The sequence below is a fragment of the Eschrichtius robustus genome, chromosome 14 (assembly GCF_028021215.1).
Source record: "Eschrichtius robustus isolate mEscRob2 chromosome 14, mEscRob2.pri, whole genome shotgun sequence".
Taxonomy (NCBI): Eukaryota; Metazoa; Chordata; class Mammalia; order Artiodactyla; family Eschrichtiidae; genus Eschrichtius; species Eschrichtius robustus.
This window is the reverse complement of record NC_090837.1, coordinates 49,144,696-49,169,036: the sequence shown is the minus strand read 5'-3', so window position 1 is coordinate 49,169,036 and position 24,341 is coordinate 49,144,696. Positions and strand designations below refer to the sequence as shown.

The 24,341-nt window shown below is 36.4% G+C and overlaps 1 protein-coding gene across 1 annotated transcript in view; it reads right to left on the bottom strand.

The window, feature by feature from the left end:
* ASXL3 (ASXL transcriptional regulator 3) overlaps nucleotides 1–21,457 on the bottom strand; it is a 140,347-nt gene extending 118,890 nt beyond the window's left edge. The window contains exon 1 of the mRNA XM_068563662.1: nucleotides 21,381–21,457. Coding sequence (XP_068419763.1) covers nucleotides 21,381–21,436 — 56 coding nt within the window. The 5' untranslated portion in view covers nucleotides 21,437–21,457. The remainder of the gene's footprint in view (nucleotides 1–21,380) is intronic.
* Between the last annotated feature and the right edge of the window lie 2,884 nt (nucleotides 21,458–24,341).

Below are 24,341 nucleotides of genomic sequence, written 5' to 3'. Positions count from 1 at the left end.
CCCAGAATAAAAAATTTGTATTAAACTTAAAAAATAAAAAATAAATAAAATAAAAAGTAATATAAGAACATTACTAAAATATCTGTCAATTGAAGAAAAGATGAAAAAATAACTAAAAAAATCTCAACTCCTTAAAACAACTCTGAGCATTTTACAAACTTTCTTCTAGCCTGTGTTTCTGGCAGGTTTCTATTTTAAAGTTATAATTTACCTAAATATTGAATCACAGTATTTTATTTTATATTACACCCTGCTGAAACTACTACACAGCCATAATAAATATATCGAATGGTTAAAAATGTTCTATCAACTTGTTTCAAGCCAGTGGTTTTCAATCTGGCTGTGCATTAGAATTTTTAGGGGAATCTTTTGAAATGCAAATTTTGAGGTAACCCCAAACTTATTAAATAAACATCTCTGGTGGAGCCAAGGCTTCAGCATTTTCTTATGTTTTTCCAAATGATTTTACTGCACCGTCAAGTTTGAGAATCACTGATATTACTGGTGAGCATTTATGTTCTTTATTCATAATTGAAATAGCATTGATGTGAATATTTTAGCGTATATGACACTTTTTTCCTTACATTCAAAGATATTTTAAGATAGGCTTGCAGAAGTGGCATTATTAATTCAGGAGATATAAATTATGTAATGACCTTTTGCAAATAATGCCAACTGGCTTTTCAAGTGAGTTGTTTTGGTTTACACTGTCACCAGGAGTATATTAGTAGAAAGCATCATTTGGAGTCAGGGTGAAGTGCTTGCACTGATTAATTTATTAGGTAAACCAAAAGACAATCTCCAGTGGCTCTTTACCTTGCATTTCTGTGATTATTAGTAAGATCAAATCTTATCCACACACTTGTTTATTCCCTAGTTTTATGCATTGAAGCTCCTCTGTTCATGACCTTTGACCACAATGTTCTAAGGTCAACATTTCTTTCTGTTTTAATAATCTTTTTATATAATACTTCTAGCTTATATTAGCTAAAAATATTAACTACAAATATTTTCTCCATTGTCACTTAATATTTTGTTTTTGATCTGCAAACACATAAAATTTTATGTAGACAGTTACGTTCATCTTTTCCTTTGTAGTTTATTTTACAGCTTCTGTAAAAAGTCATTCTCTCTCAAAGGTGAATTCAAAAGTTAGATTTGAATTTTTCTAAGTTTCTCCAATGCTATGACTTTTCATATTTAAATTTTCAATCATGTCTGTATCTTCCTCAATATAAAATACAACTAGCCATTACATGTTCCATAAACACTTAAAATGTTTATAAATATTTTTGTCCATTACTTCATCTCTAATTCATCCTCCTACCCCTTCTCTGCAGAAGACTCCAGTACTACTCATAGGAAATTCCTTGATCAGCAGAATGTCAAAAGAATTCAACTCAGAGTTTTGCTGGCTATGGGAAAATTTTTACCTTTAAATGTTTGATAAAAGAAATGTTTAAAAATAACTACATCAACTACTACTGTTAAGATCGGCATTCATACCACAGGACACATGTCCATTTAATTTAGCTTTCTTCTCCCTTCCTCCCTCCTCCTCATCTTCTTTGACCACTTGCATTCTCAAGACAGTTTGTTCAGTGGCAGTTGTCTGCTTTGATTAAAAGTATTCCCATAAAAAGATATTTAATAAACATAGCCTTTTGCTATAAAATAGAAGTACTGTGAAATTCAAACACCATAATTACTTGAGATGGCATGAAATACATCCACAAAATTCAGACAGAATTATAAAGTAAAAGCAAACTTGAAAAAGGAAGAATAAATACAAAGGCCAGTGAATTTAAGCATCCTTTCCTTCCCCAAACTTAGTATTCGACACCTAAAAATACATCTAAGAATCTGGCAGTAGGCTTAAAAGAAATTTAATACACCTAGTTCTTGTTTTAATTTCACCCTCTGGGAAATATGATTCATTAGAGACATAGTTGGGAGTAGGGATTGCAGAAAAGCAACCTAAATTAATACTCTTCCGTACAGAGAAAAACAGTAAAATAAAGGTAAGAATGGCTAGGACCAATGCAAATGTAAAAAGAGAATAAATAATACTGTTTCAGGCTAATTTTGTTTGAAAACTATAAAATTATACACACATACATGTTAATAAATTCCAGAAGTAATGCTACTAATATGTTATATATGTATTACCTCTGTTTCACAGAAATAAACATCTTCCTTAGGAAAAAATGCGCATTTTGATGACCCATGGGAAGAAATCTATCTTTAGACAAAACAAGATTTCCTGTACATTATTTAACAGCAATATCAATGTTCCAACTAGGCACACACAGAGACCCTCCAAACAACAACTCCAGCAACAAAACGAGAGAACAATATGTGAATATAATCGGGGTGGAAAAGAAGAGACTTTGTGACCCAAGGTAATAATTCAAGAAAAATTATTTTAAACCTGGGGCCCTATTTACTCAACTAACTAAATGGCAACTGATTAAACAGTTACTAAAATTATAGAGAACTATCTACGCTTATGTAACAATAAGACGAAACGGTCTTCTGCCTTCATTCTTCAGTGTTTCAAAAAAACAAACCTTTGGGTATCGTGGCTTCTGTCCAGTTGGCAAACATCTTATTCAAGTAAGCACAACTCCAAACCACTCGTTTAATCTGCTTTAATATTCTTGAGGGTTTAAATAGCCACTTAAAACTTTCAGGAAATAGTTCCTCGATGCACCTGCCACCTCATTTCATGAAATCAATATTTCGCTTAAGCTAAGTCAGGAAATCTTAAAGTGCTGAATTCAATTATGACCATTACTTCATGAGCTGCTAGTAGATAAAACACAGCACTGAAGTTGAAGATCATTACAGTTAAAAAGCTTTACTTCTTTGGGGAAGTGGGGCGTTTTCTAAGGTACCATTAACATAATTGATAAGAGCATATCATGTTAGGATAACAGTAACAACTTTAATATATAATATAATACCTTTCTATTGCCAAATGTTAGTTTATAAGCACAGAAACAACATTCTCCCTGGCTATGCCTAAAATAAATATATTGGGATGGTGGGAGACAGCTGTCTATCAATGTAAAAAGGAAAACTAAATATTGATCCAAACTTCATCTAAAGATGTAAATAAGTATTTAGTAAAATCCACATATATTACTAGTTAAGCAGAACACAAAAATTCACCACGTCTTCAGTCACAAGCACTATGTTATACGTGAAAGGCAATGGTAAGCTGAGGTTCCACATAGAAAATCTTGTAGACACATTTAAAAGAATAAAAAGCTTTTATAAACAGTAAACACCTGGTATTGGTCTTCAACTGCTGTCTCTCCTCAGATAACTACTAACTACCTGATTGGCTTCCATGCACTGGTCCTTCTACTTTCCTAGGGTCCAATGTGGGGTATCATGACTTCAATTTCCAAGCAGAAAATGAACAAATGTCCAAACAAAGAGATAAAATTTGAAATTCTAAACCTCTTCATCCCATAAATGCTAAACATTTGATGATCGTAAAATTGTTCCTTTTGTCACTTGGCTTGTTAAACTGAGTTTTAAGAAAACTCTGGAAATTTTCAAAATAAATGTTATGCTAGTACATTCCTATGTCTCTCATTTCCTCCTTGATTTGTTTATGCCTTCTAATAGGCATGGTTTTTCTTCTTCTTTTTTTTTTTCCTTTGGGACCCCCTCTTCAAGTCTAACATTTGCCTGGGGCTTAACATTTGACTGGATGGAAAGACTGAGCTTTGGAACCAGCCAGATCCAGGCTCAAATACCAGAGCTTCCACTTATAATTGTGTGAAGTTAGGCAAGATACCTAACTTCTCTCAGCATCAATTTCCTCATCTGTAAAATGAAGAAATAACACCCACTTCTCAATGTTACCCTGTGGATTAAATGAGCTAAAAAATAGAAACTGCTTGGCTCAGTGCCTGACATGATCAGTTACTGCATAAATGTTAGTTTCCTGCCCTTTTGCCAAAATGACAGTCAACAGACAGTTCTGATGATATTTACAGACACACAGATCTGTTTGTTCTTTTCCGTTCTTTACCTGTATTCTACTCTTAATCCTAATAAACTTCCCCCATGTTCAACACTCAGCAAGCTTTTCATTACCGTAAAGGAAAATAACTGAAATAATATTACATAAATAAATAACAGCAAAGAGGAGGCACCAAATTTCTAAAGAACATGTTTGAAATTGAAGAAACTCTGGCACATTCTCTCTAAAAACTTAAAATGCCTGAGCAGTTTAAGGAGAAGGAGAGGCAGTATTTACTAAAAAAGTGCAACTCAATTTGATTCTTAGTAAAACAGGATTAGAATATCGAAGTGCTCTCAGTGAAGATAAAGCAAAACATTCACTGGGGAAAATCAGCCATCACCAGCAAGAGTATTTATTAATGTAGTCAGACTGCTTAAAAGAGCCCCGAGCAAAAGGGTGAACAAGCAGACTACAACTTCAGCAAGAAAGATCATGGAGATGCAGTCAGTGTTCACAGGGAAGAAGGCTCCGGATATATACCAGAAAGGAAAATAAAACTTTTCTGTCTAATGTTGCAATAGGATTTTTGTGTGTAGATGAATTTGGAGTCAAAATATGGCCATAGTTTACACAAACTGTAATTCAGATAGAGAAATCAGAAAGCACAGCAGGGCCTCCCAACTTTTCACTTTCCAACAAGTCACACTTTCTCAGTTTCGATTCTAATCTGCACTGTCACACGGACAAAACAAAAATAACATATGTGAGCGACACCAATCTGAGAACCACCCTCATAACCTTCTTCACAGTCATTCAAATCACTGCCTGGCCTCCAGGTGGCCAGTTGTCTCCTCAAACCCACTAAACATGAACCGGGGAATGAGTGACAACGACGGCGTTCCTCCATACGGGGGGACCCTTGATGTCCCTTTTCACCCAACATCACTAGCTGGTACCTACCCGGAAGGAATGAACGGAACCACTCCAATGCAATCCCAGCCACTCCTGCTAGTTCAAGCATTCGGTTCAGCATCACCTCATGACCAACACGAAAGCAGCTGAGGCTCTAATATAATCATCATGGAAAGTTGTCCCAAATCCTTCATTCGAGGAAGATCCTTCATACACACCAACGCTGTCTCCAAGCCATGCCGGGGTCTGAAACCAGACTGGAAAATATTATATATGTGTATATATAGTAAAACTCCCACAAACCACTCTTCTACTATGTCACATTTATTTACAGCTGCTTAACCCCTCCTAAATATATATATATATGTATATGTATATATATATATATATATATACATATATACATATATATATATGTATATATATATATATATATATATATATAGCCTTCTCAAGGTGAAAATATGAACATTCAAGGAAAGATCCTTTCCATAGTAGAAGGGAAACTGAAAGTATATGAAGACCTGGTGCTGCCTGGTAAGGTAGTTGAGGTGGTCCCAAATGGAACATACTTTGTCCTGAAGGGAAAAGAGAAAACACGATATTGGTTTCCAAGGCTAGTCTTCGAAAGTTGGTATATAGGATCAAACTCTTCCGATATTTACAAAACAAAAAACAAAACAAAGCAAAAAAACTTGGCTTTTTCAGGAGATGGGAAAGCAATGCCAGATGAACCACTGAAGCTTTGTTTGGTATTACCAAAGTGCCTTCTACCTCCTGAATCCCACTGGGGGTCACCACTTTCGTAATCCTAACTACCATTGCCTTGACTGCATTACTAGACTCTACTGATGCAGGAGCTCTATGCTGACTGCCCTTGCTCACTGTGCAGACACAGGCAGCAACCTTTAAATGAATAACTACTTCGAATGGTAGGAATAATACAAAAAAAAATGATCAGTGGGCCCCAACAGCTATTATATGTTAAAGAACACGAACAAACCAACTTTAAGAATACCAATTTTCCTTCTCACTTCTTAATGAATAGGCTTCTTAGAAACAAAGTGACATTACATAGAGTTTTCAAAGTTTAACCAGAGAATTCACTATTTTTATCTTCTTGAGACTTCTGTTAGAAGATTTAAGACTATATATTTCCTTTTTGCTTGCCCCTTTCTCCTGAACTAATGTAATCCTGAAAACTATAACTTTCAATCCCAGTGCAAAATTTTACTAAGTTTCTCATTTCCAGAGTGTGTCTAAAATAAAATTAATTGGGTTAAATCACTGCAGCAGTTTTTTCTATGTGCTTACCCTAAAATATTATCTTCATCAAGCAAATGGCTATCTATATGACTGTTCATCACATACAATTCCATTTAAAATTAATAGAATTGTTTTCTAATCTCCATTTCATTTACTCTGCTGGCCAAACTCATCCCATCCTTGCCAGTCACTAAAATGAAAAAGTTTGGTAATGTCCTTCGGGGGTACTATTTCCTCTACCCACTCAGTATATACTTTGCTTCTCAAGTCAATTATTCCATTGATGTCAAATATCCAGAAACTGTGTAGACAGATTTGGACCTGAGATTTATACCAAACATAATACTCATTATGTTTTTCTGGACACTCTCCACTAACTTCACTGCATCTCATAAAAAATGACACGTCTCTCATAAGGAAAATGCTGAATGGATCACCTAGGCTAAGGACTCAGAAAATGCTACACTGAAAGGAATAGATCACTTGATTGCTTAGCTCAAACTTACAGTCCTCTTGGTGCTTAGTAACATACAATGCTTTTCCTCCTAAATTTTAAGTCCTCGTGTTTGACATATTGACCCTCTGTTGCATAACCTGTGGGTCTGGCCAAGTGCCATGAGTATAAGAGTCTTCTCAAACCATCCCTTTTACAGATATCAGCTAACAATGTCTATGAGTAATGTATGTTCAGTCAAATAAATACCTGCTGAGATGTCTGCCATGATCTAGGAACTATACAGGATATACAAACATGAGTAAGATATGTCACTAGCTGTCTTGGAATCCATAGTTTAGTTGGGAGAAAAACACATAAACTAAAAGAACTGTGATAAAGATACATTAAAAACCACCCTTATAAAAGAAGGGACCATATTTCTGCCTGGGAATTGAGGGGAAAGCATCCAGGGGAGAAAATCTGCATCTTAAATCATGAATAGCTATTACGGTGGCAGTGACAGTAATAACCAACAGAAGCTAAGGCATTAGCATATATGTAATTTACAAAATCTTGGAAATCAGATCACTACTCAAAAGTAAAATATATTCTATCCTATAGTATTTAGTTTACAGACAGCAAAACTATTTCAGTATAATGGAAAACTCCCAGTATGATATGAACATTCAATAAATACTAAAGTCAAAACTGTGAGAACCTTAATGACAGAAGCACACAAATAATGACGTAGATTTTCCCAGAAATTAATTGTTTCCTACATATTTAAACGCAGACCTCCTCAGAGAGAGCAAAGTGGTTTTGTTTACTAAAGTCTCTTCTCCAAAATTTAATTTTGTGTATGTGAAGCTTCTCAATCAAATTTCAAACAAAATTTGGATGAGAGTACAAATACACAGGACTCTGAGACACATCGTTTTCCCTCAAAACATACAAATTAGATAACTAATAGGAGGCACTGTCAGGATATGACGTTTTTTACACATATAAGTTTGGAGAGTGGAAAAGCAGAAGAAATACTACACCTATACTGTACATTCAAAAGGCTAACGTGGCCCAAGTATGAGAGCTAGCTAGAGAAATGCACCTTCCAAGTTACAAATAAGATCGTCCTCAAAGCATTTCATGTAATGAAAAACAGTTTACCCACTGGTACATTGTAAATCGGGAAAAATCCCTGATCCTAGAATCCCAAAATTAGTCATTGGCAGATATCATATTAAAAACAATTCAGGCTCTGCTTCGTCAAGTAACAATGGTTTTAAATCTAACCACTGAATCTGAGTTAAGAACACAAACTAATTAGAATCCCTTTCCTAACTTCTCATAAAATTTTAGATTAAAAATTATGTATTAAATCATATCATATACTTCTTATTGAAACGTGACTCTTTTGGCATCAGTGTGCCAAAATACTACTGTGAAGTATCTTAGAATACAAATTTGACTTGATAAGCCATTCAATCTTGATTAATTTTTCCAAAGTCCTACTAATGCAACAAAGTGTGAAACCTCACGAATCAAGTATACAGTTGATGGTACATTTTAAAAATTATTTTATCCTCATTTCAGCCCTACCATGCAGATAAAGAGCTATAATTTTCCTTATTTCACTGGAGAAAAAAGACAACAAAAGAAAGAAAGAAAGAAAAGAAAAGACTGAGTGACTTATCCAGGATAACATATTATGTTGGAAATAGAAACAGAGCTGGAATTCAAATTTCCATTCAGAAAATATCATGAGCCTATTACATAAAGGGCACCATGGGGAAGAGAAGATCAATGAGACATAAACTCTACCATTAAGGAAAGTGCAGTCCTATTATAACAAGCGAAAATTTGAGACAGTTTATTAGATACAACAAAGGAACACACATATTATGTTATAAAGGAATAGCAAGGATACAATGATGAATTAAAGCTAAAGAACCCTTCACTGAGGGGGTGGTATATGACATTTGAATTGGCTTTGGAGTGGGTGGGTAGAGGACAAGAAATAGTGAAGGTCGTTAACAGGCTGAGTAGAGTCAGAGAGACTTGGAAATACATGTTAATATTTGCATAAAGTTAAATATATAGGTATTTTCTCAAATGTCACAAAATTATAATACATATTTAACCTAAATCAAGCCTAAGCATGAGATTTAACTTAAGAATAGATACAGCAGAGGCTGGTAGTTATTCCCCAGTAACTACCTTTCCCTACCTCCCACTTTTTAGCTGGGAACCAGCCTCCTGCAACAGACTATACTCTCCAGCTTCCGGTTCAGCTAAGTGCAACTATGTATCTGGCCAATGGGACATGAGAAAAACGGATGCACTCAACGCTTAGAACAGAACATATCTAAAGAGGGACTGTGTCTGCCTCTTCTTCCACCTGCCGCTTGGAACACGGATTTGGTGGCAAGTCATGTTAGACCATGGGATGAGGACAAAATACTAGGGACAACAGAGCAACACGACAAAAGGACCCTGGCTCCTTGGATATCCTGATATAACAAAGCTATCTTATCATTCCTGGGACTCCCCACCTTCAGACTGCAATGTGAGAAATGAACTTTTATTTAATTTAACCACCTATTTTGGGACTCCATGACACCCATGCAAACCTATACACTAGCTTACATAAACACCTATGCTATAAAATAAATACAAATTCAAAGTATATTCTTGGACCTCAATTCTCAGAACTTGAGAAAAAAAATCTGAAAATATTTCATTGCAAAGGATTTATTATAATCAGCAATATGCAGTTGTTGTAATAGGCTTTCAAATCTATTTTTAAATTTTAATCTATATGACAACTCTAAACAGTGGAAAGGTCAGGGATCAATATTATCATATTAAAGGTGAAGAATAAAACAACAGAGCAGGAATTCATTACAAAAAATCTTTGGCAGCTCCAAATTGTATTGGGTTTCACTTTATTTAATCCATAAAATATTCATTACATATATTTCATACTATATTGATATACTGAAGATCCATTTATAAAGAAAAGTCAAATGAGTTATTAATGCCAGAAAAAAGAATCAGTAAACGAACACTGGATTTCTACTGTAAGTTCACACTAGTTGACAATGTTTTCATTTACCCATTGGACTTCTCAGGCCACTCAATTTTATTGTGATTACATTTAAATATTGCTATTCATTTTTTTACAGAGAACAGAGGAAAATTTAATAAGTAAACATAAATTAAATATATTATCATGGCGTGAATGAAGAAACAGAGCAGGCTGCAAGAGTCCAGAGGGAAAATCTGAAAAGAGAAAATGGGGGCTGGATGGCCTGTGTGCATCAAATTGTCTGCAGGCAAATCTATTCTCCCTTGCTTCACAAATTACTCATATTACAGACCTTCTATAGAATAACTGGATTAAGCATATTCAATAAAGTGATCCGTGGCACTGTGTCTTACCGAGCTCACTGACTCTCTACATCAGCCCACAGAGGCAGGAATGCAAGGCAGCCACAACCCCTTCCCTTGTTCTTCTCATAGTCCTCCTCTGGGCAAGGTCTTGATGGCAACCGAAAGCCAACAAGGCCAGAATCAAGAACATTGGATAACCATCAGAAGTACAAATTACAGTACAATCTCTCTTGCACCCCTAACTCCTGCCAAAATATGTACTATTGGAGGCAAATAAAACCAGATAATAAAGCGTGACTGGATCAATGAAAACCCATCACTTCAGGAAAATCAATTGAAAGACATGTCCCTTCAAATACTACCTTAGAATAGAAGATTTATCTACTTTTCTTCTCTTTTTATGGTCTGTCCTTCACTTACTACTGAGCTTTTGCACATTCTTTTGCACTTCTCAAATTCTGAAATGATCACCCTCTTCTAAGTTAAAGATGGGTCACATATTTACTAGCCATTCTTTAGACTATCCCACTAGCAACAGCCTATTCCAACAAATATTCATGAATGCCATTTTCCTACATCTAGCAACCAGTAGGTCACCTTCAACAAACACAAATTAAGCAACAAATTGAAAACTAATCATTGTACAAAATGTTGTATTTCACTCAGACTGGTTAGAGAGGAATGAAGTCATGGATTCAGGCTATCTGCAGTGGTCTGATGGAGAAAGTGCTCTACCCAGACATCTTACATCTGTCTTTTGTAAAAATAAGAAATAAAAATAAAAAGGAAAGAGTGGTGTTCTTCTATCTCCCAGCGGAACTACAATGGACGGATGAGATGAGGAAGGATGGATAAGTGGTCATGATACAGATTACCAATAACAGTAAAGTTTATCTGATTATTCTCTGCTTAAGAAAACGTCCTAAAGAATGCAGTAATGCTGGTTTGGACGCTACTTATCTGTTCATTTGTACCTTTTTTCCTTTCCCTAGATGCATATCTTAAAAACAGAACAATGTTAATAACTTAGCCTCCTCTACCCCCCACCTAAGTATCGTTTAATCAGTCTCATCTATTTTCATTCAGTTATTTCATAAAGGTAGTAACTGCCACTCTCTAAAACTGCCTTTTGTTAGCAATTAATGCTTTGAGTGGTCACAGTTAGCAAGTTCCCCAGAAACAATCTGTAAGTCCAATATCAACAACAAAACAGTGAGAGTCCTACAAAGTCCTTGGTTCTTCCATTACCTGAAGTATGTTTCCCACCCTTACAGCATCACCTTCTAAATAAAACAGTAAGAAGTTACAATTCAAATATATCTTGCTGCTATCCATAAGCCCAAATCTTCACTAAAGATCATCCTCCTCATGTTGGACAAGCATAACAGTGAAAGTTCAGGAAAGGCTTTGTATCTTCCAAATCTGGGTTATGGAAATGGAATTTTTTAAAAAATTTCAACCCTATTTACAAATAGGCTATAAATCGAGAGTCTCAACACACCTATCTACAGGCTAGACTTTAATCTCAGTGAGTAACATATATATACACAATCAACAGTTAGCCAGAAAAGCTGCTAAGGGGGCAGGGGAGTATTTACTCGATAGAATCATATAACCAATACTTTTAAAATCAAAATATTATTAGGTTCAGGCTACAAACATTTCAAAAGGTTAAATGCAATTGATTCTGAATCAGACATCAAATCCCAGATATGTCACTTGCTAGCTGAATGAACTATCCCAAGTTACTTAATCTCATCTGCCTCAGTTTCCCTATCTGTAAAATGATAAATACGATATCACTTTTTTAAAAAGATAATTCATGTAAAGTCCTTAGTATTGGGTCTAGTATAAGTAAATGATAAAAAAAAAATAGGTATTCTTTTAATCATCAAGCCCCCACTCATTAATCTGCTTGACATACTGCATAAAGCATGGTATCTCAGCACCAGGCAAAATAAATGACTGAATACACAGATCTGTGTCCCTAATCTTAATGAGCTTGTATTTGTGATGCAAAGACAGCACTTCCTGTTATGTTAGAATATCATATATTCTATTAAGAATTCAAGAGAGAATTTAGAAATTCCTAAGTTTAATTTTTTTAATAAAAATAAAAAGCCATTATGTACTAGGCTGAAGACATACTCCACAGAGGAGAGATTAAAAGACGTAAATGAATGACTCAGAGAAGGGTCTGGAACTACACTGTTAAACCTTCAAAAGGAGGAACTTCACTTTACTCATCTATTAATCCAGCAGCTTCCACAGTCTCAAGAACATAGCATGTACTTAATAAATGTTAATGGGATGAAGACATGCGTTAAAGCTTCCACAAAACCCCCAGGACTTTACACAGTGAGCAAAAAGGAGGCACTTAGTCGGTATTTCATTGATTAAATTCTACATGTCCACACTTGTTTTCCTTTCTCTGATGTTCTCTCATTTGACTAGTAAGCACCTGGGAAAAGCTCTACCCACACACCTGAGTACCCTGAACCTGGCCAGAAGATGGTTACCAACAAACTGAAGAGAGAGCAGAGCCCAAACACAAGCCTTGCGCAGCACCTAAAACAGGACTTAACTTTTTTAAAAAATGTTAATAAAAATCATCTGGGGCTTCCCTAGTGGTGCAGTGGTTGAGAATCCGCCTGCCAATGCAGGGGACACGGGTTCGAGCCCTGGTCTGGGAAGATCCCACATGCCGCGGAGCAACTGGGCCCGTGAGCCACAATTACTGAGTCTGCGCTTCTGGAGCCTGTGCTCCGCAACAAGAGAGGCCGCGATAGTGAGAGGCCCGCGCACCGCGATGAAGAGCGGCCCCTGCTTGCCGCAACTAGAGAAAGCCCTCCCACAGAAACGAAGACCCAACACAGCCAAAAATTAAAAAAAAAAAAAAAATCATCTGAATTTCAGACAGAATTATCTATTTGATTCTGCATAAGGCATCTCAGGAGGTGTAGGATAAATAGTCCTTAATTGTCCTGAAAGAGCTAGGACTTATTCTTAGGAATTATGCACTTGTAGCTTTTAGAAAACCTGGCTTAACAAAATGTCATAATTTTTATTCCTCTGAAAACAAATCAACTATAAAAAGAAGTCCCCATGTCAGCACATCAACCGTTTTGCATTTGAATTATGTTGTCAAGTTCAAAAGCATTTAGGCATGTGGCAATTAAGAGCACAAGCAATGAAATGAGGAGATAAGGAGAAAAACACCACCTAGAAAAAAAAATTAAATAATACCACCCCAGTTAAATACCTATTTCTCCCCAAAGATCTTAACCTGCATAGGATACTTAGAAAGACTCACATACAATGTAATATTATATCCATTTCTGCTCCTATTCCTGCACTGAAATATTTATAGAGTGCTCAGTATTTCTGGAGTAAATTATACCTAGATCTCAATAAAGCTGAAATCACCTAAATTACCTTTTTTGTTCAATTATTTGGAAGGATGGAGAAAGGAAGCTTGACAGAATAAAAAGTTGTATTAAGAAATGGCCATTTCACAGCTATAATTGCATACGTTAGTGAATATTGATGCCTTGAGGGTTATACACAGTCACCACAGCTATTTTTACCAAAGCCTTCAAATAAAATCCAAATCAATTTATGTTATGTGACTCTACACATTATATTTGGACACAAAACATAAGCCAAGTATTCTACCGGTTTATATGTTAGGAATAACATATGAAAACACGAATGAGTATGTAAAAACAGAAGCACAGTACAGTGTTAAGCATAGTGTTATGAATACCTTCTAAGTTGAATCAGATACTCAAAATTCTAGAAAAATTCTATGGTATGCCACGAGCTCTGGAAATGTAAAGTTCCAAATTCTTTTTTTTTAAAAATAAAGTTCCAAATTCTGAATCACGGTTGTAGACTGAATTTTTGTGTCTCCCCCACCCCAAGTCTTATGTTGAAGCCCTAGTGTGGCTATATTAGGAGATGGGATCTCTAAGGAAGGTATTAAGGTTGAAAGAGGTCCTAAGGATGGAGGCTTGATCTGATAGGGGCAGTATCCTTATAAAAAGAGACACTGAAGAGCTTGCTCTCTCTCTCTGCACATAAACACCCAGGAAAGCCCATGCGAGGACACAGTGAGAAGGTGGCTGTCTGCCAAGCCAGGAGGAGAGGCCTCACCAGAAACCTATCCTGCCGGACACTGATCTAGGATTTCTAGCCTCCAGAACTAGAGAGAAATGTGAGAAAATACACTTCTGGTGTTTAAGCCGCCCAGTGTATGATGATTTGTTATGGCAGCCTGAGCAGACTAACCAATCACTGTTATTATAACTTCAAGCTGGGAACCAGGAGGAGTCCTGTTGCAAATTTAGTACATTAGTTTGAGGCATTCTACCTGAAAAGTGCTCCCTCCCCATTCGGCAGTCCTTTTATGGAACAATATGAAAATTACCAGCAGAGCGTGCAACACACACACACACACACACACACAAAACATAGTTCATGAATGTCTCGTGGGCTCTACTTCTACTTTCCAAATTATGAAAAGATTATGGGGGAGATTTCACAGCAAAAGGCAAGTATAGTTGACCCCTGAGCAACATGGGAGTTCATTTGCATATAATTTATTGTCGGCCTTTCATATTTGTGGTTCCTCCATGTCTGCGGATTCATCCAACCACAGACTGTGCAGTACTGTAGGATTTACTATTGAAAAATATTCGTGTATAAGTGGACCCACAAATTTCAAAAACCCAGGTTGTTCAAGGGTCAGCTGTAGTCAACTGTGGCTCCAACATCAGATGCTTGACTACAAAGGCTTTAAAGTTGCCCAAGACCAGGTTGATTAGGGTTGTGCTGAGGAGTTGAAATCTGACCTTGTAGGGTAATATTTCACGCAATTATTTTCTAACTCAGAGAATGCTTTCACAGTAATATATCACCTTATCATCCCCTGAAGAATTATCTCAATCACTATGTCACTATAAAAAAAAGTAACTTTAAGTTTAAAAAAAGTTTAATTATGATACATTAGTTGCTTTTTAAACAATTAGTGATATCCATGTATAAATTATGAATACTTATTTAATCAGTTTTATACCATTTAATTTAAAACTAATTAATTATGCACAAACAAAGCATATAATACTAACAAACAACATTTTAAGTGACATATTTTGGGAAGAACCAAATGTATATAAAAATGACCAGATTAGAGATTCCAAATCTCATCTAAATGTAAGGTATAATGTATGCATTCACCATTCACATCATAAACCCTACATAATCAGAATATCACGCATTTATTCAGATACCATGTGACTAGGAAAAAAGTATCATGCTTGATTTCCTCTAATTATATCCAAACATACAACTGACAATAGCTTTTGATTCATAGCTTATTAGGCACAATATATTCTCCTGGATATTTTGGACTATCAGTTAAAAAATGCTACTATAAATGGGGTAGTGTTTGTTTGAGAAATAAATAGATTTAAAAAACGGGAGACCAGGTTTAAAGAGACCAGATAAGAAGATACTGCATTAATCTAGTTGAAAAATTTTAAGTGCAAAGAATGAATGGCAAAGAGTAGGGATATAGAGAAAGAAAGATGTAGTTAGGACACAGAACGAACACTACACAAAAGCCAACTGGCCATGGGGGGGATGGGAGAAGAGAGTTAGGAATGACCCTGATTGAGATTTCTAATCTGAGTAATGACAAGTAAAAGTTTATGTCAACTAAGAGATAAATTATTCTAAAGGCTTGCTCACACACACTCACGTATACACACCTAATATACACACATAAATACATGCAGATTCCCCTATGATTCTGGTTAATAACACCATTGTTTCATTCATCCTTCTCTAAGGATGAATCCCTCACACCATTTACACAATGAGAAAATTAGACGTTAGCAAATGGCAAGGATGACACCATGAGTTAACACTGTAATTCTAAAATGCCCCAACACAAACAAACGAGACCACCGTTTCAGTATGAAAGAAGCGATACCAACATGGAGTCTGGAGATAAGAATTGATTTTGCAGTTGAAATTATTTGTGTTTCTTTCTTATCTTTAGACAAAACATTTCAGCAGCGAGAAAGAATCATCTCCTAAAGTGCTAATTAGAAACGTAAATCTCACCAAGAGAAATGCCAAGAAATTTTATTGTTTGTCACTATATATGGTAATGGAATTTTCTGACATTTTATCCCCCTAGAAAAATCTTTAATAAACCACAGTACAAAGTGGAGATCCTAATTTCAGCATATCATGACAGAGACTGCAAAACAGAAATCATGAAAGACCTTAAGACAAGTAGCTTAAAACAAATTTATTCTAAGAATTACCGGGGGGAACAAAAAGTTCTCATTGATACTGGCATAATTACAAAATCTTGGGTTGTCAAGTGCATGCTTCACATTGCAAAATCAAAAATATGTCAGTGAATAATACCAAGCATGAGAGAGACTGTTTATAAGCCTTTTCAAATGTCCCTACTGTGATATGTAATTATAGGTTGCTGCTCTATAAATGGTCAATGAAATCTAACATATTATTTTTAAAGTAAGGCATCTATAGTATTGTAAAAGTGTACCTTATAAATATTGCCCTGCCCCCAACCCAACAGAGGGTTTTTTAATTGCTCTGTGATTTTTTGGCCTTTATTTCGTGACTGCCTCACCTCCATTAGAAAGCAATTTACCTATTATCAAGTAATATGACAACTATATCACAGTTTTTGCTACATTAATGACAGGTATCCTGTGATAATAATGCCCAGCACATAAGAAATTATCCCCACTGACAAATGGCTGCTCTGCTCTTGCTAGGTAAGTGCTACAGACCTCACTCCTTGACCTTGCTGCCCCAGGTGTGTCACTAAAACAGAGCGCATATTTCTTCGAAAGCATCACTTTAAGAATTACATGAACAGAGAAAAACATATCCTGAGGCATCAAAACTCCCTCAGTCCTCTTTGTAAAGGAATTATAACTTCTGAATAAGCAAACCAAAAACAGAAAGGCAGAATTAGGACAACCCCCAGAGTCCTTCTCCTTTTCTATGGACATATGTTTAATTACTGCAGACAAGGCTATAGTCTACAGTAGCACCCTCTCTCCCTGAGGAAGTGGGAATGTTTAGCCAAGCAGTCCAAACAGGCATATCAAATATCCATCCATAAAAGCCGCAGTCTGGAATATACACATTTCTATCCTCTCTATGCAAGCAACACGGTTCTTTGATTGATTATAAGATTCTGATCATCTGAAAAGCATTCCAAATAGCAGTGTCTTATCAGTCGTTGACAACTCATAAACACAAAGTAACAGAAGCCTGGAAATACTCAGAATCAGTAAAGCAAGTACAATATAGATGGACCAGAATAAAATCATATTGACAAAAATCTTCTATCTTATTATATAGAAGGGAATTAAAACTTACAAATATATTTTTATTTAAAAAATTTCTAGGAAATCATGCCATGATCATATTATTAATTTTTTCCCAACAAAAACCATATGTCCTTCTGACAATTTATTTTATCTATATACCTTTTTGTAAACCACACAGAGAGTACTTATTTCAGTCTGGCTTTTCCAAATAGAGTTTAATCATATACTACACATTTCATCAATAACTTGAAGAAGATACACAGAACATGATATAAAAAGCTGTCCTCGTTTTATCCTGTCTACATGAAAATTATGCAATTTAAAGTGTCACTGGAAAAGAGGAAAAGGTACCATAAAATGTCAAGAATTTTATCTCAGTCAAATAAATTAACAATATCACGTATACTGAACACATTCAAATACTCATATCAGCTTTGCCAAAATTATTGGTTTATTTTTTATTGTAAGTTACAAGTTTAAACCAGAGGCACCTACAGTGTATGAAAACAGGCAACAGCACAATAACCTTCCTCAAGTTCACAGCTAATCTGCCAGAGGCTATCCGCATGCATCTATTTAATGGAATTCCCACAAAGCTGGTAGATTCCTTTTGATTAAAACAAACAATTAAAAATAGGATGGAAAATACAACTTGTAATGTTAAAAAGAAGCTTCTAACTCTAAATGCAAGCCAAAATCATCACTAAGGACCAGCAAGTTAACATCTTGAGGAAGATTATTTACTCAACAAACATTTACTGATTATCTTCTGAGTGCCAGGAGTGTTGGGTACCCTGCCCTTAAGGAGCTCACAGACCAGCGGGAAGACAAACAAGGACAAATTTACAGTCCAGTGAGGTCAGTGTTACAGGAGATCTGCCTGACACACAGAAGGAAGGGCCACCACCACCACCCCCAACCCAGTATTTGAAACAAATGGTGTTATTTTAAAACAAATGGCATTGGAATGATGATGGATAAGGGGCCAATCTTCTCTTTTCCAGAAATGCCAGGCGCAGTGGTGGACTGTTTGGGTGAGGGCCACTAACATGACCTCTCATTCATAGAGACCACTGGGAGGTTATGGACACATCAGTAACTTTCACAGTCACTCCCCTACAGTTAATCAGGCATATCTGAAAGCCTGCACATCTTGAAAAACACATCATTAATAAATATCTAGAAATGAAACAGCTATGTTTTTTGACCTTATGATGAAGGAATTTCTAAATGTAACTTTACTTAAGAAAAACAGATATAGTTACACTTAATTTACTCAGCTACCATAAATACCTGGAAAACATTTAAGAATTTGGAAGGTAGCAAAAGAGTACATTAAGTAGGCAAAATAAATGTCAGAATCTGCTGCCTAAAGCAATATACACAACAGGTAGGAAAGCTGAAACTCACTCAGAATCTACATACTACTTCTATTTTTTTACTTATTTTCTTATTGGGGTATAGTTGTTTTACAATGTTGTGTTAGTTTCTACTGTACAGCGAAGTGGAATTCCCTGTGCTATACAGCAGGTTCTTATTAGTTATCTATTTTATACATACTAGTGTATATACGTCAATCCCAATCTCCCAATTTATCCCACCCTCCCACTATTTTCATTTTAGAGGTGAGTCTAATAAGCAAACTAGATAACAAGGGGAGAGTAGTCACAGATATACGAGCCATAAGTAACTGTCACAACTGACAGGAGGGAGAATTCAAAGAAACAGAAAGAAATGAGAACATAAAATGCATATTCTGAAGCCCTTTGCACAGAGCTGATTTTACAGAGTAGAACTTAAAATAGAACTATGGTCTCTTTCTTTGCCTGGTCCCTTTCCTATTTAACTTGTGAATTCCTTGCAGGTACTTTCAATAGTCCTATAGGGGTTCATCAGTACTTGTAACAACAAACTTTTTTTTTTTTTCTTCACAGAAGGACACAATAATGGGGGAGGGGATGAAGAGGGAGGGTTGTATTTAGAGGAATAGGGTATGTTTTCCTTTTCAATGTTCTTACACTTTAAAGCAGCTGCTTTGTGTTTTGTTTGTTAACATATACTTAAAGCCCTTTAATATACCATTCTGGGAAGACCAGCATCTTGAAAAAAATACGAAAAATGTTGTTACAATGATAAGTGTAATTAAGATGCTGTTCATGGCCATGGTACAGGGGTTTTATATCTCAAGGTACATAATAGCTGATAGTGGCCTAGTCACTCCTCTGGAGAAGAATATCATGATGAACAAATTTCAAATGTCTGCTTATAGAAGCTTTTTATGCCTGCATTCTCAGGTTCCTCTGGCTCAGAGCCCACATCTGACAGGAGCTGAGATCTCTAGATTTTTACCCCATTTTTTCTTTTGGCTGTAGCACAAACATTTCCAGTGCTTTCTAAATGGCATAAATATTTTCAGGGTTTCTGACAGGCAGTAAGGGGAAAATTAACTTCCAGGTGTCCCCATTTTGTTCCCTAACTCCTCACACTGGCGTCTGGCTTAGAAGCAAGGATCCCCCTGAATAGCGCTTAGGCTCTGTCAGCAACTTCCCTCCGCAGTGTTACCTCCACGTTGCGGAGGAACAATTATTGCAAACAGGGTAGTTACATTAGCTCAGGCTCTTTCTTCAGAACAGGCAGAAAAAGCCTCCAAAACGGAGACGAAAAATTGAGCCTAGGTGTCCTCTACCCCACTAGATTGTGATGTTCAGGGATCAAACTTGCAAGAGATGCATTTTAAACAGCTAGAAGCTGATGTGATTCACATGTTACAGTAATGGGAATTACAGGTAATACCAATTTTTTAGGAAAAGTTGGCCTCGGGAGGACATTGATTTCTCTCAGCAGGTTCTATCTCGAGATCAGCTTCAAAAGGTAACTCAGCAGATTTAATTTTCACCAAGTTGAGACCACTGCCTTCTCAATGGCTTATAGGTAGACAACTTCATACAATTAAAAAAATTCACTCTATGTAACAAGGATGAGTAGATACACATGCGACAGCCCTATGGTTATTTTACCCTGTAACAAACTTTTTTCCCTCCTTGAGTAAGATCATTTATATGACCCTAAACTGCTGGATAAAGCCAAAACTGTAAAATTCATCACTAAATAAAAATAATCATCATAGATAAAATATAGTATATCCATACAATAAAATATTATTTGGCAACAAAAAGAAATGAAGTACTGATTCATGCTACCACATGGATGGACCTTGAAAACATGATGCTAAATGAAAGAAGCCAGTCACAAAAGGCTACATAGCGTATAACTCCAATTATATGAAATGTCCAGAATAGGCAAAACCACAGACATAAAAAGTACATTACTGGTTGCCAGGGGCTGGAGGGAATAGGGAATTGGGAGTGACTGTTAAGGGGTATGGGGTTCCATCTCAGGGTGATGAAAATGTTCTAAAATTAGATAGCAGTAATGACTGCACAGCTTTGTGAATATACTGAAAACCAACGAATTGTACATTTTCAAAGGGCAAATTTTATGGTATATGACTATCTCAATAAAACTGTTATTTTTTTAAAGACTCGATAATTGATTAATGAGGCTCCAAGTAGAGTAATTCGAAATACGAGGACTAAATTTTCAACCATATTCGTTGGTACTTCGAATTTTATCAGAGTGAGCTCATCTTATGTCTTGGGATCTATCTATTAAGACTGTAAAAAAGTTTCTCTTTCACTACTCACTTTCAGAAACAAAAGTCTCCTCTTACACGAAAGAGAAAGATGAGTAACTCCAATTAGAGGCTAATTCACACAGTGCGGCTCTTTGTTAATGAAGTACACTCTGTATCAATCTGTCTAATTTATTAAGCAAACAGGTAGTTCCAAGGAAATCTTGGGTCACCCAAATATTTGGTAGTCACAAAAGAATTTGCAGGTAGTTACTTAATTCACAATCATCTACAACATCAAAATCTAGATACCCCTATTACTTTGCAATCAGTAGCAATTATTAATCAATGAAAACAGAAAATGTAAATATGAATACTGACCTTGTTTCTTTTAACCCTTCTTTCTGAATGACTTCCAATATCTGCTTTGCTGTCATTGGTGAGTTGGGGTGTTTCTCTAGTGCCTAAAAAAATAAAAATAAACATAAGATTCCTAGATTACTGCATAGAAACGTACAAGATGAAAATGTGTGTGAATCATGCAATGTTTCCTTAAAATTTTAAAAAGGCTGTTATGCCAAAATTAGGTTCCATCACACAGATCAGGTGTCCAAAGTGAGAACATAATTTTTTTTCTGGACGTTTATGGCAATTTCTGCAACATATAGGGGTCATTCTGCAAAAATGTCACAAAGGCATGCACACCAAAAAAAGAAATGTGAAACCTGAAAACACCAAGTTCATAAATGTATATAATTTCCTTTATTAAAAATTGCTAACATTTTATGGTTAAAATCATGTTTTCAGGCTGTTAAAACGTTTCTTAAATTTCTAAGACCTTGGAAACATGAGCCTGAATACCACCAAGAGCAGAGAACAAAGTGCTGGTCAGAAATAACCTCACTGGATTCATATTTTGATCAACTTCTCTTGTATTAAAAAAATAAATAAAAACCCTTCATGGCCAAAATGGAAAAAAGCATACAGAAACCCAAGTATCTCATTACAGTGTGTTTTCCGGTTCAGCTCAGTTTCCTTTCTTTTGCCTTTTCCAATTCATTTCAAGTAAATCCCTTCCTCTTCCCATTCAGCCCATCTCAGCTTTATGAACTGAGTCCTACTCTCTTTCTCTCCCCTTCTGTCCTGCTTATTTTTGAGTGGAAGTGAACTTTTTTAAACAAAGTATGGGGAATATATGGGACACAGTTAATTATTTCCACAGGCATTAGACCATCAGCCCTGGAAAGCAAGCCCCTTTTATTTACCCAGGGACTTCACATGTAGTGAAATCCGTAAAGAACGATGCCCACACTGCTCAGCAACAAGGTCCATAGGACAACCTCTGGGTACAAGAAACAAGTGTACACACATCTTCACAATGACTTCCTCCAAGGGTAGATGACACCGACTTAAATTTTCTGTACAGGAGCTTCTGCACAAGTCATGGCCCCACGCAACTTAATAATTCTAGAGTCCTAATTTATGATTATTATGAATATTAGACCAGAATTCTCATAATTATTAAGAATTAACAGGGTCACTCTAAAAACGAAAAATTAAAAAGGCTTCCAAATATGTTCAAAAGAGCTCTGTGATCTCTTCTACGATCAATGGCTAAATTTCAGCTAGGGCACTAGCAAAGGTTCTGCTCCTCAAGGTTCTCCAGTGAGTTACATACACAGCCTGCCCTACCTCACCATTAGGGCCACTTTCCTGTTCTCCCCTTTCTAGTTCCCTGGAAATTTCCCCATTTTTCCTAGTCTGGATCAGTCTCTTAGTTGCAGTTGGTAATTCTTTAAAGAATAGCGAAATATGAGTTACACTGGAAAGAGAGTGTAGCAACAAGTATGTCAATAGGAAAGAAGGAAAACTGTCCTCACAGAGGATGCTTTGGAGAGCTGAACTGTCAAGGGGGTAAGACACATAGGCATAGCTGTATAGGAAGAGGACTAAAGTGTGCAAATATTGGTTAAAAAAAAGGCAAGAAGGAAACTGCATAATAGAGCTGAAAAGGGGAAAAGATTAGGTCACAAAGAAAGGCAGGAACGATACAGACGTGAAAATGAAATAGCCGACAGAGTTTTTAAAATAAGAAGAACTGTAAGTAGAACAGTGCATACTTATGAATTACTGAAAGGAGATGCTGTGGTCACATGGACTGTATACAGGGTGGGTGTCACCCCAAATGATAGGCAATGCTGGGGACACTAATGGTCTCTCATAGAAGATATGGGCAGAAGGTCAACAGACACAGACATACACAAGTAAGCAAACAAGGAAGAGGGAAACTGGCGGGGAGAGACACGGGATGGCAGAAAGAGGGGGACAGAGGAGAAGGGAGAGAAAGGAGGAAAACTGAGCTGAACTGGGAAGGTCCAAAAGGCAAACTGATGAAATCTAGAAAGGGCCGAAGAGGAAACTCCAGTGTACTGGGTAACGTTTTAATGGGAAGTTGGGCACGCTCGAAAGTGGGGTTACTCACTGTGGAGGACTCCCTGTTTCTCTTCCTGATTACAGGCCCCTCAGCACACCTGGGCAGCTCCTCCCAGCAATTGAGAGAATTTGGATAGCCCTGTCCCCTTCTCTATGACATCACATCCTACTCTACAAAGGAAGTAAAAGTGCCAAGAATTACATCGTGAAGTGGATGAGAGGCAGGAAGGAAATGATGAAGCCACACAAACACCAGAAGCCACCCTCAGTTCCTGCAAGACAGAGAAAGGGGACAGAGAAGGAGAGGGTCCTGGATGTGAACAAGCTTCACTGAACTAGCTGTGGGAACATTTAGAGAACAAAAGATAGAGAGATGACTTTCACGGAACAAAACATGGAGAGCGTCAAAATAATATGACACATGGCAGAGACATGAATCAGACTCGCAGGCAGCCATACTCCAACAGGACAGTGGGAAGAAGCCACAGTCAGAGTGAAACTACAGCCCCAAATGTTAAACTGAGGAACTGCCCACGCCCCAACGATTGATGTCTTGGCTATGAGGTGTTAACGGTTTCATACGTCCTGCAAAATCATACTCCCTGGATTATCTTTCTTGACATTCTCAAATACAACTAGTATTTGAGTATGTCTTCCTGGTTATGTAATACTTATTTTGAATTTAGCATGTTCTTCCAATTGTTTTCCACCTTGTACCTACCTCTTTAGAAACAGGGGACAAGGATGCAATAGAGAAGGGAAGGGAGTAGGACTATCCACAAGTTTTAAGGTCATGTATCATAATAAGATTTTTCTAGAAAGAGGGCCAATAAATATTTTGGATAATCAAAACAGGTTCAAACCGACTTGGGCAATAATGATACAATTGTAACAAAATAGGAAATCCAA